This window comes from Carassius auratus, unplaced genomic scaffold (genome assembly GCF_003368295.1).
Source record: "Carassius auratus strain Wakin unplaced genomic scaffold, ASM336829v1 scaf_tig00009050, whole genome shotgun sequence".
Taxonomy (NCBI): Eukaryota; Metazoa; Chordata; class Actinopteri; order Cypriniformes; family Cyprinidae; genus Carassius; species Carassius auratus.
The window spans coordinates 40,001-55,717 of record NW_020523994.1 but is presented as its reverse complement, the minus strand read 5'-3'; the positions used below and the strand labels follow the sequence as shown (position 1 = coordinate 55,717).

The window sequence follows — 15,717 nt, the reverse complement described above, 5'->3', positions numbered from 1 at the left end:
AGTGGAATAATTAAGATTAAACTCGCCATCATCACTTTAAGTTCCTTTAAATATAATCAAGTAAATTTAAATAAATTTCAACAAAAAATTTTTTATCCAGCTTTAAATGAAGTGTTGGTCAATAATATAGTAACATCTATTATATGTATTATAATTTAGTAACATTTTGCAGTGTAAAAAAAAAAACAGGGCAGTTAAAATTTGATATATAGTATCTCTGCATGTATGTGTACTGCATGCCTGCCGGTAAATACTATATGATTTTTACTTTATATAGAGAGCTGTGCGATGTCCTGAACACCCGAGTCAACAAGCTCATGCGAGTTAGATGTCTGCAGTAACGTCATTCTCCAGTTGGCTGTTCATATCGGCATTTAGCAATATCCATAAAGATGCGACCCCGGCAGGACTCGAACCTGCAATCTTCTGATCCGAAGTCAGACGCCTTATCCATTAGGCCACGAGTTTTTTTTTTTTTTTTTTTTTTTTTTTTCATGTTTATATTTTTGACTAGACGGTCTTGTAATTGAAACAAAAAGTTCTGAAAAATAATTTTTGAAAATAATCTATCAAAACTTTTTCATTGAATTAAAAAATGTCACAAAAAAAAAAAAAATCCCACAAAGCATCCAAAAAGCATTTACCAAATAAAGTAAACAAAATAACTAAAGCCCCTAATCATCTCTAACTTCAGCATTTTGCGCCGTTTCTCCTCCCCCATCTTCTCCTTATTTGGTATCAAGTGCACTGCACTTCCGGCTGTTTGTAAACAAATTTACTTTTTTTTTTTTTTTTCATCATCATCAGTTTTTTAAATTCAGTCACCCAGAACATTTAGTGTATATGCACATTATGCAGCAGCCCATGAAATTTCACAATATTTCGGCTGTACAGCGAGTGAACTCACATTGTGAGTAGAGCCCCAGATACAGATCCCCTGTAAAGACCTTGTCTCAGAGGACCACCAGGACAAGACCACAGGAAACAGATGATTCTTCTGCACAATCTGACTTTGCTGCAGCCTGGAATTGAACTACTGGTTTCGTCAGGTCAGAGGAGAACTGGCCCCCCGACTGAGCCTGGTTTCTCCCAAGGTTTTTTTCTCCATTCTGTCACCGATGGAGTTTCGGTTCCTTGCCACTGTCACCTCTGGCTTGCTTAGTTGGGGTCACTTCATCTACAGCGATATCGTTGACTTGATTGCAAATAAATGCACAGACACTATTTAAACTGAACAGAGACATCACTGAATTCAAAGATGAACTGCCTTTAACTATCATTTTGCATTATTGAGACACTGTTTTTCTAATGAATGTTGTTCAGTTGCTTTGACGCAATGCATTTTGTTTAACACGCTATATAAATAAAGGTGAGTTGACTTGACTTGTGAACAGTTGTTAAACTGAGCTGAACACTCAAGCCTTTAAAGTGCTGAACAAATGTTGTGGTGCTTGTAGAATATCTGAGCTCAGGATCGGAGGCCGCTGCATCTGCATTGCATTTGTGTATTGTCAGCAGTTAATTTAGGAGGATGCACTCATTTAAATGTCAGCCGGGCCTCTTGGTCCTCTTGAAATTATGAGTGAGTGTGAGTGTGTGTGGAGGTGGGGGAGTGATGCCCACAATATAAAGACCCGCCAAAGAGGCTCAGAAATGGACATCATCAGGACCCTGAGCTGGACAGATGTTAAAGCAACATTTCCAGAAAAAAAATATAAATTTTATTTAACCTATGTAAGTACAATTCAAACATTTGCATTTTTATGTCTATCCGTGGCTTGATAATCTGTGTTGTAATGTAAATATTTTACATACTAGCATTCGTTGGAAATAGGCCTGTTTGCATTGTGATTTCAGAGGAAATATTTTTTTATTTTTTTTAAATAGGTATAAGTTTTATTTTATTTATTGAGTAATGGTGATGGGTAATTCTTATGGCTTTAATCAAGAAAACAACAAAAATGAAATTACACCATATATTAATTTCTAATACTAAAACAATACTAAAAAATCTAGTACTAACATTCTAGAAAGATCATGAAATAATCTGATTGTACATTGGTTATCTGATACACAATCTCTGTTAATGACTTTTTTAATAAGAGTGTATATGAAATTGAAAGAGTTATTAATTAATATTTCTGGAATAGTCATGAAATTACTAAACCTGTCCTTCTTATATGTGTATAATAGATTATCAACATAAGATTAATAAAGTTACATGTCCAGTCAAAAGTGTGGGCTTTTATTATTTGAAATAAATTAATATTATAAAAAAAAAAAAAAAAAAAAAAAAAAAAAACATTCCATTCATCAAAGAATCATGAAAAACTGTATCATGGTTTCCACAAAAAATATTAAGCAGCACAGCTGTTTTCAACATTGCTGATTCAATTCAATTCAAGTTTATTTGTATAGCGCTTTTTACAATACGAATCGTTACAAAGCAACTTTACAGAAAATTATGTTTCTACAATATTTAGTAGTAGCTTATGGTGGTGACCGTGAGTTTATGCACGTTTGACAGGATTTTTAGAAAAAATTAATACAAGACGCTGATAAAAATAACACTTAATGTTTCTTGAGCAGCAAATCAGCATATTAAAATGATTTCTGAAGGATCATGTGACACTGAAGACTGGAGGAATGATGCTGAAAATTCACAGGAATAAATTTCGTTTTAAAATAAATAAATTGTAGTGATATTCACAATATACTGCATTTAAAAATTACATAAATGCAGCCTTGGTGAACATAAGAAACATTTTACACCCAAATGAATGGTAATGTAAATATTCAAATAGATTTGACAGAATTGGTATATTTTAGTCACACTACAAAGCAGTCACTTCCTGTAAGCTGGCAGTGGCATGAATAAAAACCTATTTCTGGACCCTTATCATTGCATTCCACACTAGTGAGGTGATATTCTGCTGCTCAAAGAGATTAGATAGAAAGAGACATATTACTCTCAGATCTATTTTTATATCTGACCTCTCACATATTAACAAAGGAAGTCAGCTTTTCTCTCAGTGTTCAACAGATGCTAAAGATAAGACTGCGTTAGTTACTTAACCGATTTGAACACTCATTCTTTCTAGTCAGTGCTTTTGACAGTCCTGGTTAGATTGTCTCTCTTCCCTGTGAACGTCAGAGCCTCTGCCTGAGCTGAAGATGCCAAACTGGGGTGGAGGAGCCAAATGTGCGGCCTGTGAGAAGACGGTTTACCATGCTGAGGAGATCCAGTGCAACAGCCGCAGCTTCCACAAAACCTGCTTCATCTGCAGTAAGTCCACAAAACACCTGAAAGAAGAGAAGGGGGTATATTAAATATCAGAAGCAATAAGACCGAGTTCAGAAAGGGTTAAGGTTTTCCATTTCTTACCAAATAATAAAAATAAGTGCATTATGAATAGAGCTGTTTTAGCTTGTTTAAGGTATGTTAAACAAACAATGCATAACAATGTAAAAAATACATGTAAAAAAAATAGCAAATGTAAAAAACCTTACTTAACTAAATAAAAGAATACATAAAAATAAATGATGAAAAAATATAATTTATAATCTGTGGTCCTTGGTTCCATTAGTATATTTGTCAATCATATCTACTCTTCAGTTGTATGTCTGTTCAATAGCATCTGTATATATTAGGACGAAGCAATAAGATCCAATGAGTGTTTTATTATTACAACTATCATACATTTTACATTAGATTTAAATTTAGTTAGGGTCACACTTTATTTTAGGGTCCAATTCTCACTATTAACTAACCATTAACTATGACTTTTGCCTCAATTGACTCCTTATTTGCTGCTTATTAATAGTTTATAAGGTAGTTAATTTTAGGGTATTGGGTAGGATTATGGATGTCATGCATTATATGTACTTTATAAGCACTGATATACAGCCGATATGTTAATAATAGGCATGCTAATAAGCAACTAGTTATTAGTTTGAATTGGACCCTATACTAAAGTGTTACCTTAGTTAGTTTTAGATATTTGACTACTTCAACTTAAACTAACGAAAATTTGAAATGTTTTCTTATGTTTTTAATTTTTATTAAAAATAGTTCATGTTTATTTTTTTATTTTTTAAAAGTAATGTGTTTTTTTTTAATAGTTAATACATGCCAATGGGGGGGGGGGGGGGGGGGCTAAACTAAAATGCCATCAAATGCAAAAGTACTGTTTGAAATGTTTCCCAGGGAGCAGACCGCATTCAGTCGCACAGCAATAACTCTTAAACACTTGAGTCGTGCCAGGAAGGGCAGTGATAGTCAGGCTGAGACACCCCTGCGGTTCGACACCATTCAAGGGCCTGTTTCCATCTGCTGCGGATGACTTTGGCTGGGATGCTTCGGTCTCCCAGAACCTCTGGTTCATCCAGGCCAAAATTAGACACAAAAACAAGCCCCCATGAGTCTCTTGAGCCGCCCTGGCTAAAAGTGCAGCAGCTGACGAGCGCAGACAGGAGATGACAGCCCTCTGGAGGAGCAGTGAGATCACGCTCCAACTCTAGACTCCCTCTGTCTCTCACAACAAACTCAGCAGTACCAGAATTTATATTGCAAAACAAATTCCATTTCAAATAAATGCGGTTGTTTTGAACTTTTTTTGAACAAAGAATCTTAAATAACCAAATTGATCACAGTTTTTATAAGGAGTCCAACTGGTTTCATCACTGATAATAAGAAATGTTTCTTGAGCATCAATTCAGCATATAAGAATGATTTCTGAAGGATCATGTGAGACTGAAGACTGGAGAGTTATAATGCTGAAAATACAGCTTTGCATCACAGGAATAAATTACAATTTAAAATATATTTCATTTAAAAAAAAAAAAAAAAAAAAAAAAAAAAAAAAAATATATATATATATATATATATATATATATATATATATATATATATATATATATTTTTTTTTTTACATTGTAATAATACTTAAAAACATGACAGCTTTTAGTGATTAAAAAAAAAAAATCAAATAAATGCAGCCTTTATGAGCCAAAGAGCATTATTTTAAAAACAAATGTTTGAATTGTGTCTATTTAGTGTTTCATGCTTTTTCGGATGTCTTTATTCTGTCATGTTTTACTGTCAACTTTCTGTTCTCTAGTGGCTTGCCGAAAAGGTTTAGACAGCACAACAGTCGCAGCACACGAGTCTGAGATTTACTGCAAATCCTGCTATGGCAAGAAATATGGCCCAAAAGGTTATGGGTATGGCCAGGGAGCTGGAGCGTTGAGTTCTGACCCTGTTAATAATGAAGAACGTCAGCCTCAGGAGTATGTCCTGAAAATATCTGTCAGATATATTGTTAAAGGAACAGTTCCCCCACAATGAACATTTGCTGAAAAAGTACTCGCCCTCAGGCCATTTAAGTTGCAGATGAGTTTGTTTCTTCATCAGAACAGATTTGGAGAAACTCCAGTTCAACAATTAACGTCTTTATGCAGTGAAAGGCTTCGGTGTGTTTGCTAATATAAATATAAATAACATGTTTAGAACTGTTTTTGGTTAGAAACTGTGCTTGATCTGTGCATATTTCTCTCCTAATATAGAGGAGATGACATTTTAATTGGAAAACGCAATATTAAGAGGACTCTTAAATTAGCCAGAAGCAATGGTTTAAAGTTAAAAACCCTTAGTGATTGATTTGTTTCTTACAAACACACAGATTTACATGACTTTTTTTTTTTTATTCTGATGGCACCCATTCACTGCAGAGGATTAAACAGCGAGCATGTAATGTAATGCAAAATTTCCCAAAATCAGTTCTGTTGAAGAAGCTCATCTACATCATGAAAGGCCGGAGGGTGGTAAATTTCCAGCAGGTTTTCATTTTTGGGTGAACTATTCCTTTAAAGATAGCATTAAGAAGAATGTTATTATTATTGTTGTTGTTTTGTGATGCTTATGTGTATGTTTTTAACATGTTAAGGCCCAAAACTCCCCATCCTGCATCTGCTAACTCGAACCCAAGCAAGTTTGCACAGAAGTTTGGGAGTACGGATCGCTGTCCTCGCTGCTCCAAAGCCGTTTACGCAGCGGAGAAAGTCATGGGTGCTGGAAAGGTAAAATTAAAGCAAGAAGCTGACTCAAAAGTTTTAACACATTATACTGTGTTATGACATGAACTATATTAATATGAAACCATTCAAACACAAATATAAGCATATTTTGAGAAAGTCTTCCCTTCTCAGCATTTTTGCAGCATGCTGCTGTCACAGGTCAGCGCTGTGTAAAGCACATTTCACTGTAGTAATTTATCAGATGTGACTGGTTCTGATCCAACAGCCCTGGCACAAAACCTGCTTCCGCTGTTTACTGTGTGGGAAGAGCCTGGAGTCCACCACAGTGACGGATAAAGATGGAGAGCTCTACTGTAAAGGTAGAAACAATCACGAGGCTGCAATTGTTATTTGTTCAACAGCCATTAAAGCCCAACTGATGCAATCAATAGGAGAAATATTGAAGCGATTAAAGCATAATTGATGTCTATTTATTCTATTATGCTGAGTGTTTTTGATCATGTTAACAGGAATGTATGGAAGCTTGTTTCCACCAGGAGATGAAAAGAAAAAAGGAGATTATGACTCGAATCTTGCAGTTCTGAGATTTAATTTTTTTCTCAAAATTGCATGATGTAAACTCAGAATTCTAAGATTAAAAGCCATAACTCACTTTATTTTATTTAGTGCTGAACAAAAAAAAAGAAAAAACAAGATGTAAACTTAGAATTCGGAGGGAAAAAAGAATTGGAAAAAATAAACTTAGAGAGTTGTTAAATGTATACTCAGAGTTCCAAGAAGAAGAAGAGTAAAAAAGAAGTCAAAAATGTGATACGTTAAAAAAAGGTCTGAATTTGTGCGATAAAACGTTGCAAGTACACTTTTTAGTCCCATGGAAGAAATGGGCTTCCATAGAAATTTGCATCAATTGATCAAATAAAAATAAAATAAATAACACTAACTTTCCAAAATATCGCTGAATACTACACTATCAGAAAAAAGAAAGAAAGAAAGAAGTACAAAGCTGTCACTGGGGTGGTATCGTAAAAGTACAAAAAGCTAAAAGGTGCATATTTGTACCTTCTTTACCTCTTGATGGTATCGCCCCAGTGACAGTTTTGTACCTTTTATCCTGAGTGTGCAATTTAATATTAGCGGTGACATATTTTATTATCCAGAATTCAAATTTGTCAACAGATTCCTCCAATTTTATTTTTCTTTTTTTCAGTTTGCTATGCAAAAAACTTTGGTCCAAAGGGGCGTGGCCTGGGGAACCTGGGTGTGGTTGAGGACAATGAATGACAAGCTTAGAACAACCCATGGCACACAACAACCGAGTATGACTGTCAGAATTTGCCCCCTAGTGGCAGTCCTGATTCATTTCTTGCAGGTTCAGTAAAGGAGCGCAATAGCAAGAGCATTTAACCTCCAAACATTCCCCAAAGTGGAATAAATAAAAGTGTGCAAAAATGAAATGTTTCCTCAGTTAACTAAATGAACAATGTATTTCTTGTTTAGCAATAACTATGCATTTTGACAATGCATCCACATATCAATTTGGATCTGAAAAGCTGAAGTGTGTAAGTTCACATTTCATTTATTCATAACAGAATAAAAAACTCGGGTGCGGTTGAGCAGTATAATGGTGTAAAATATTTACACTTTTTGAGAACCTCAACCAACTGCTGACTTATCTCTTCATGAGAAGTTGGGAAGGGGGAAAGTATTTTAGGAAAAAAGTAATGTACACACTTCAGCTTTAAACATGATCTTATGTTAATTTTATGCTGCATAAAAGAAATGTATTACAATGATATGAATCCTAACTACTGTTACTGTATATCTTATGCCATTGCATAAAAACATAAATAAAGGATACAATTTGTGTTATTCAACAGACGATCTATAACTAGTCAAATTGTTTTAAAAATTCAGCCTTATAAATTCTGATTATTAAAATGGTTTCTGAAGGATCATGTGACACAAGACTGGAATAATGATGCTGGAAATTCAGCTTTGAATCACAGGAGTACATCATTTTATAAAAAAAATTAATAGAACAGAATTTCACAATTATTCTGTTTTACTGCATTTTTGATCAAGTAGATGCAGCCCTGTAATATAAGTAAAAAAAAAAATTTGTTACCTAGGTTTGTATGTTGTTAGATCTGCAACAAATATACACTGAGCAGGAAAAATACTCTGACCAGCAAATTACAAAAGTCATCTGGTTTATTCCAAAGCAAAGAGCAGGATTCAAAAACAGCACTTTTCCCTTATAATGACATACTGCGCAATAAAGTAGAAAGAATAGAATTGAGATAAGGAGCAAGCTGATGCTATCAGACACAGCCCTGTACTAGTTTTTATTCAAGGCATACATAAAAGAACTGCCTTTGAAAACATTACTGATGAAAGGTAACGATACTAATGGCTTATGAAATCTATTAATCATGACTCGTTCTGCATGTATAATGCTGTGGCTGTGCTACATCTGACAGTCGCGTAAAATGCATTTTGACACATCAAGGGATTTACGGTTCTCAAAATGACAAGAAATCTGATTCTGTGTTCAATATCAGCTCCTAAATTTGCTATTTTTGTAGAAATAAAATTGCTCTGATTTACAAATCTTTTCACGAAGACTATACATATAGTGGTCACTTCCTGTAAAAGGACTTAAAAACCAAAAACGTCATCTTACCGTACCTTACAAAACATTTCTGTTCAAAATATAGCAGTATGCTTATAAACACGTATTCCTCCTTATGTACAACTTAAGCTGCAAGGCAAAATCGAACCTTGAACGCACAGCACTTATATATATATATATATTTGCTCAAATAGAAAATGTGGATGTTCTTGCAAACAGAACAAAAGATTATCCAAACAAGCATTCAGTCAGTTCCTCATGTCCTTCACTAAAAAGGCATTCAAATCAAAACAATGGCTTCATAACTGGGGACGTCGCTCTCCCTGAGAGGGTGACTGATCGCTGGGGGTCAAACAGCATCGGGACCACTGAACATGGGATGGTCTCGGACACCCATGGGATTCTGTTGAGTCCAGTCCAGCACCACTGGCTTACAGAGACCACAGCAGCGCCACTGGAAGAAGTTCACCAGGTTCCTCACCACTCCAAGACTGAGAGAAGAAACGAGGTTCAAAAAGAAGAACTTTATGAGTTTTACTGTCATTTTCGGACTATAAGTCGCACCTGAGTATAAGTCGCATCAGTCCAAAAATAGTCATGAAAAGGAAAAAACATATATAAGTCACATTTATTTAGAACCAAAAACCAAGAGAAAACATTATCGTCTACAGCCACGAGAGGGCGCTCTGTGTTTTCAGTGTAGGCTACAGGAGCACAGAGCAACATAGATCGCCCTCTGGCGGCTGGAGACGGTAATGTTTTCTATTGGTTCGTTTCTCTTGGTTCATGTCAAATTAATTTTAATAAATAAGTCGCACCTGATTATAAGTCGCAGGACCAGCCAAACTATGAAAAAAAAGTGCAACTTATAGTTCGGAAAATACGGTAGTAACCCTAAACTAGTGAAAGCATCCTTACTTGAACGGGTTTTGTCTGAGAGAGAAGGCTTGAGGGAGTTTTCTCTGTCTGTGCATCAGGTTTGCTCTCTCTGCCGTTGTCAGCCCGAGGAACGTGATCTGTGAGGAAACAAAGCAAACTATTAAGGCTCTGCACACATTTTTTTTTTTTTTTTTTACTAATATAGCTTTAATAAGTATATGCATTTATTAATGTTTTAATTTTTTATTTTTAGCATAAGTTTTAGTCATTTTGTTCTGTGATTTTTATAATATTTAACTTTATTTTTAATTCAGCTTTAGTTTTAACTTTCATTAAAAAAAATTAGAAACCTTGCTGACTAACTGAAATAAAGAGCTTTTAGTTTTATTTTAATTCAGAATTATTTCAATTTACCAACATTTTTTTTTTTTTTGATTTTTAGAGTTTTAGTTCACAATACTGTAGTTAACAACATTTTATTCATAATTATTAATCATTTTAATATAAATGTGTTATTAAGACCGCTTATCAGTGTTTGCTTTTTCTCTATATGACAGGTCTTAAGTTTATATTAGGCAAATATAATATCATGGCATAATTCAAAAAGCATACTAGTTTTCACTGCAAAATTCAACATTTTCCATTATATATTATACTCATATTTGTGTTATGCAAAATTCTAGGTAAAAGTGTAGGATATGCCATTGTATTTGTCAGCAGCCACCACAACAAAAATTATTTACTCTGGTTCTTATGTCCTAATAAGTGTTAATAATCATCACTCACCTGGTAGAGCTGCACCAAAAGCAGGATGAAGGCCCAGGAAGAGTTTAAGAAAGCAAAGCAGAAGATGTAGAGCACCCAGGGAGAGCAGCCCATCAGAGCGGTCGTCGCCCCCCAGACGCCCTCCTCTGTGTAGTGCAGCGGACAGTGTTTGGACCAGTCTACACACACAGAAACACACATATGTTTTTAATGAACATTTTCTTGTAGAGTGACTAAAAATGCAAGATGTTGTATTTTAAAGGCATCAACTCTTAATATATACTGTACACTACCATGCATTTATCAGAGAATCATGGTTTTCACTATAATAAGCAGAATAACTGTTTTCAGCATCTGACATTGAAGACTGGAGTAATGATGCTGAAAATTCAGCTTTGCACCACAGAAATACATTACATTTTAGCAGTAATGTAAATTTAAAAAAAAAGTTTAAAATAAAGATAAAATTTCACAATATTATGTTACATTTTCAATCAAATCAATGCAGCGTTGGTGCGCTTAAAAGACATACATAAGAGTTAAAGTTGTGACTTACACGTGATACTGCCGTAGAACATCCACATGCACAAAAAGCTCAGAGCAACCAGGAAAAGCACAAAGTAAGGGTGATTTCTGGCCCCTGTAAAATGTAAAAAAAAAAAAAAAAAAATGAGGTTAGCATGAGTGATTTATAATTAGAGCAAAATCTGTGAGAGAAAGAAAGTCTATGCTATAAAACATCTTAGTTTGTGCACGTTACCAATGCAGCCGTTGATCCAAATGGAGTGGTGGTCCTGTTTAGCCACACAGGCATTACAGGAAAAGCAGTGATTAGCTCTCATTGGCTTTCTCATCTGCAAAACAAGGTTTTGAAATAATGTGATTTTAAGGAAACCTTGTAGAATGTTTACAATATGTGGTCCTCCTGTCAGGGCAATATTATACCAGACTACAGGAAGACTGTATGTTTCCAAACTCTGGCCTTGTGGAATCAGTCAGTCATAAGTCTCAAACAAGTCTGAATTTATCTTGTACAATTTCCCAACCTGGTTCTCATCTCTTTTCGGTGTCTTCTGTCACCCATCACTGAAAAGAGATAATAACTTACCATACAAGAGGTGCAAAATATCCTGGGATCCAGACAGCCCGCCTCTGCCAGGACCACGATATTCTACAGAGACAGATGAACCTGTTAAGGTCGTCAGACTAGAAAGTGTGTCACAGAACCTAAAAGAATCATTAGGTCAAGTAATCCTAAACAGACTCATCCGTCAGTTCTTACCTTCTTCTTCTCCTCCTCAGTTGCCTTGATGATGCCAGGGTCTGTCCTGCAGGAGCGGAGGTAGTAATACAGTAAGGCTGTGATGTTGACTGTGAACAGGATCTGAACCGTAGCGCTCGGGTCATGTGAACGACGCATGTTAAGGTCTCTACAAACACTCAAGACACATACAACTATAATAACTAGAGCATAAGGTGGATTCATAAAAGCCATCACGGCTGGTATAAACACATCTGCATGAAAGTTATATGTCAAGGATATCAGGCAGAAACCACAGGACCCAGGTGACCACCATCCAGAAGACAGAAGCCATGAGACCTGTGCAGGGAATCAAAGACCGCACCGCCACCGTCGCCAGCTGCCTACAGAAACAAACCACATCAACGGGACAGCATTGTTAAAACAGGATCAACAACTCTTCCACTAAATTCCATCTTTCTGTTCTAATCTCTTCCTGTGCCTATTCATCAGAGATATTTAAGTGGCACTCTCTGGCTGAACCAGTGGTTCTCAAACCTGGTCCCGGGGACCCACCGCTCTTATCTGAGAGACATACAGAAGAGTAGTGGGTGCCCGGGACCAGGATTGAAAACCATTGGGCTAAGCATGCTAATGTTTTACTGATCTTACAGTGCCCTCGTGTGGAAATCAGTATTATTGCACACACAGTAATTCTGTTCACATATTTGCATATTGCATTGCAAATTATATACAGTCATACAGTCTCTAGATCTATTTCTTTGCTTTTCTTTAAAATGTTTCATTACCAAACAATTCATTAAGCATTTGTTTCTGAGAATGTGCAGTATTCTGAATTATTTACTTAAAAATCTGAAATTATAAAAAATGTAAAATTGTATATTGACATACATAATTGTATTTTTAAATGCAAACATATTTATATTAGAGCAATCTTTAATCAGGGCAAATTAAAATCAGTACTACATATACATATACATATACATAAATATATATATATATATACACACACACACACAAAGTGAAAAAAAGATATCATATTTTATGTATGAAAAAAACATTATATATATATATATATATATATATATATATATATATATATATATATATATATATATATATGTGTGAGTGTGTGTATGTGTTTGTATATACGTGTGTGTGTGTGTATATATATATATATATATATATATATCTATATCTATATTATCTATCTATATCTATATATCTATATCTATATCTATATCTATATCTATATATCTATATCTATATCTATATATACACATACACACACACACACACACACACACACACACACACACACACACACACACACACACATATATATATATATATACACACACATATAAACAAATATGAAATGTTTCTTTTTTCACTTTAGACAGACAAACTGTCACATAATATACAAAGCAATAATTTGTTGTAGAAATGATTAGAGTGATATTGTAAATTTTAAATCCATTTGTTTAAGTCAGTAAAGTCAGAGTGTTTGTTGATGCTCAAACAGCACCTTGAAGTGAGGTTGATCAGAGCTGTGACGCAGACCAGCAGCACACCCTTCAATAACCAGGACTCTGTCTTCATGTCCAATATAGAACCGATGGCTCCCACCACAACAACACTGAAGACACACAGCAGAAAGACCTGGAACACACAATGAACTCTTTTCAACTGTGCTGAAAAATCAGGGTTACAGTAGAGGAATGTGTGTCAGAGAATAAGTGGAATGTTATTTGCTTGTTTAATAAAAGCCTAAAAATGGTGAATTCTCCAGGGCCAAACGCACATTATGTGAGAAATTAGCTGCTTTTGTTTCTGAAGGCTTAATTCAAGGTTAAATACAGCCCTGGGATTTCAAGTACTTGCCTCACGTCTTCTTTAATAAGGTTAGTGAGAGCGGTGTGTGTGTGTGTGTGTGTTTGTGATGCAAATCCAACCATTAAAACTGGGATTCATATGCAATGAAACCATTTTTACAACTAAACTTTACTTATTTGCTTTTGACACAATATCAGAAAATCACAGACTTTTAAAATAATAAAAAATACTTTTTTATGAATTAATATTAAGTTCATAAAATATAGATTATTAATTTTATAACTAAAACTATTTTTTTTTTTTAGAGATCATATTCATACAACATCCACATGATTCAATAATGATAACATTATTATAATATCTATTATGAGTCTATTATATATTTTTTGTCATATCCATTGCACAAATGCATCTAATTTAACATGAGGTTAAATTAGAAATTTGCTCAGATTTAAAATAACAAATTGAATTCAAGTGAATTAAATCTAGATCACAAAGTGAAAAAAATTTTCTAAGCTGAATTTGTTGGCCTGAGTGTGTCTAAGCATGGGAGTACCTTGTATCTGTTGAACAGTTTGAGACACGAGGAGTTGGCTTTCATTCGTTCGGTCTTCACCACACTGAGTGTGTGAACGAGCAGAGGGCTGTGCACCTGGTGCGCCAGGTCAATGGGAGTGTGACCCTGGAAATAACACAAAAACACCAGTCAAAAACAATACAAGCTGAAGCTCAACTTTCAAACTGAACGGCCAGGTTAGTGAAGGGCACTGCTTTGGAGCCAGTTTTACAGCTATGGGGAACACTACTCTTTTGTTCTGCTGGTGTAAACTGCATCATTACGGCTTTAGAATTAGTGACTCACTGGACATTTAATAAACTACAAGATGTTGAAAATATATGTGGAATGAAGGGTAGCACTTTCAGAAAGTACACTGTTTTTAAGGCCAGCCTATGACTGCAGGCATTGTTATTGCACAAATAACAATACATAAATAAAACATTAAATCAAAGTTCATCCTATTCACTACATTAATAAATATTTCTGGTCTTTTTATGAACAGGTCACCAATTTTTTTTTAATAAATCATCAAAATGTAATAACATTATCCTTCTTTATTTTCTGCTGACGCAAACAAGTGATAGTTCCCACAAAAATGAAAATTCTGCCATCATTTTGTTCCAAACCTACATGACTCTCTTCTGTGAACCACAAAAGAAGATTTCAAAAGAAAATATCTTCTTTTGTGGTTCACAGAAGAGTGAAAATCATGCAGGTTTGGAACAACATGAGGGGCGAGTAAATAACAGAATTTTCATTTTTGGATGGACTGCGTCTTTAAGGGCATCTGTGGTCACTTACATTGGCATTCTCCAGGTCAACGCTGGCTCCAGCCTCCAGCAGGATGTGGACCGAATCAACGTTCCCGGCCAGCACAGCGCAGTGCAGAGGTGAGTTTCTGTTCAATTTATCAACCGCATTCACTGAAGCGTTACACTTTATCAGGAAGTTTGTAGGCTCAGGTCTGTGTTTCAGAAAAAACAAAATGACAAGGTGTGAAAAGAGAGAAACGGCAGGACAGAAAAGCGTCAAACCACAGCCTAAAGTTGACAAAAATCTGCTATACTTTATGATATCTGAGCCAGACGTTTTGGGGAGGCTTACTTTAAAATGAATCACTTTAGGCACAACTGGCAGTAAAAGATGGCTACAAAATATAAATTATAGATATTAAATTTTACACATACTGTTGAAAAGTTTGGAGTGGAAAGAAATCTCTTATTTATGCTCAACAAGGCTGCATTTATTTGATCAGAAATACAGGACAACAGTAATATTGTGAAATATTACTACAGTTTAAAACAACTTTTCTATTGTAATATTATAAGTATTGAAATACTGAAGTATGAAGTATTTATTTTTCAGAAATTATATTGACTCTTTGAAGTGACTAGTCTATCAGCTGTATCTTTTTTCTACCCACTGTTAATGTCAGATGCATAAACCCAAAGAGAAATATTTTCAGTTCATTTTTACTTCAACCAGAAATATACGAAATAAGAAACATTATTATAAATGCCTTCACTGTCACTCAACGCATGCTTACTTTTTTGTACTTTTCTAAAGATAATGTTAATATATATTTAATATGATCTATGCAGATGTTTAATATAAAGTACAGTGTTATGGTGGGTTGACAACTGGCAGTTCTGGTAAAAACTTAATTTGAGATTTCAGATTGAGCTGATTGGTCATCTTACCCGATGATTTTTTGTGCTGCCAACATCAGCGGAGTCTGCCCATTTACGT

General features: G+C 34.9%; 2 protein-coding genes and 1 non-coding gene across 3 annotated transcripts in view; 1 reads left to right on the top strand and 2 right to left on the bottom strand.

Annotated features, from left to right (window-relative positions):
- Positions 1–395: 395 nt before the first annotated feature.
- Positions 396–468, bottom strand: trnar-ucg (transfer RNA arginine (anticodon UCG)). Its single transcript has one exon. It is a non-coding gene; the product is annotated as a tRNA-Arg (tRNA).
- A 1,161-nt stretch (positions 469–1,629) lies between these two features.
- On the top strand, positions 1,630–7,915 carry LOC113072365 (cysteine and glycine-rich protein 3-like). The gene is made up of 6 exons (XM_026245386.1): positions 1,630–1,734; positions 3,155–3,286; positions 5,121–5,289; positions 5,946–6,078; positions 6,302–6,395; positions 7,244–7,915. Exons 2-6 carry the CDS (start codon positions 3,175–3,177, stop codon positions 7,315–7,317), a joined length of 582 nt encoding a protein of 193 aa, XP_026101171.1. The 5' UTR covers positions 1,630–1,734; positions 3,155–3,174; the 3' UTR covers positions 7,318–7,915.
- A 314-nt stretch (positions 7,916–8,229) lies between these two features.
- Positions 8,230–15,717, bottom strand: part of LOC113072364 (palmitoyltransferase ZDHHC13-like) — an 11,191-nt gene continuing 3,703 nt past the window's right edge. Inside the window, exons 6-17 of the mRNA XM_026245385.1 lie at positions 15,669–15,717; positions 14,770–14,932; positions 13,966–14,091; positions 13,102–13,235; positions 11,856–11,956; positions 11,595–11,719; positions 11,421–11,483; positions 11,073–11,166; positions 10,869–10,952; positions 10,334–10,491; positions 9,587–9,684; positions 8,230–9,159 (exon numbers count right to left, since the gene is read on the bottom strand). The exon at positions 15,669–15,717 is cut by the window's right edge and continues 16 nt beyond it. Coding sequence (XP_026101170.1) covers positions 9,018–9,159; positions 9,587–9,684; positions 10,334–10,491; positions 10,869–10,952; positions 11,073–11,166; positions 11,421–11,483; positions 11,595–11,719; positions 11,856–11,956; positions 13,102–13,235; positions 13,966–14,091; positions 14,770–14,932; positions 15,669–15,717 — 1,337 coding nt within the window. The 3' untranslated portion in view covers positions 8,230–9,017. The remainder of the gene's footprint in view (positions 9,160–9,586; positions 9,685–10,333; positions 10,492–10,868; positions 10,953–11,072; positions 11,167–11,420; positions 11,484–11,594; positions 11,720–11,855; positions 11,957–13,101; positions 13,236–13,965; positions 14,092–14,769; positions 14,933–15,668) is intronic.

Excerpts from the sequence above, each read along its gene's own strand:
- LOC113072365 (XM_026245386.1), top strand. The coding sequence starts at position 3,175 with ATGCCAAACTGGGGTGGAGGAGCCAAATGTGCGGCCTGTGAGAAGACG. Across the intron at positions 5,290-5,945 it reads GAAGAACGTCAGCCTCAGGA|GCCCAAAACTCCCCATCCTG; the intron begins GTATGTCCTGAA and ends TAACATGTTAAG. Across the intron at positions 6,079-6,301 it reads AAGTCATGGGTGCTGGAAAG|CCCTGGCACAAAACCTGCTT; the intron begins GTAAAATTAAAG and ends CTGATCCAACAG.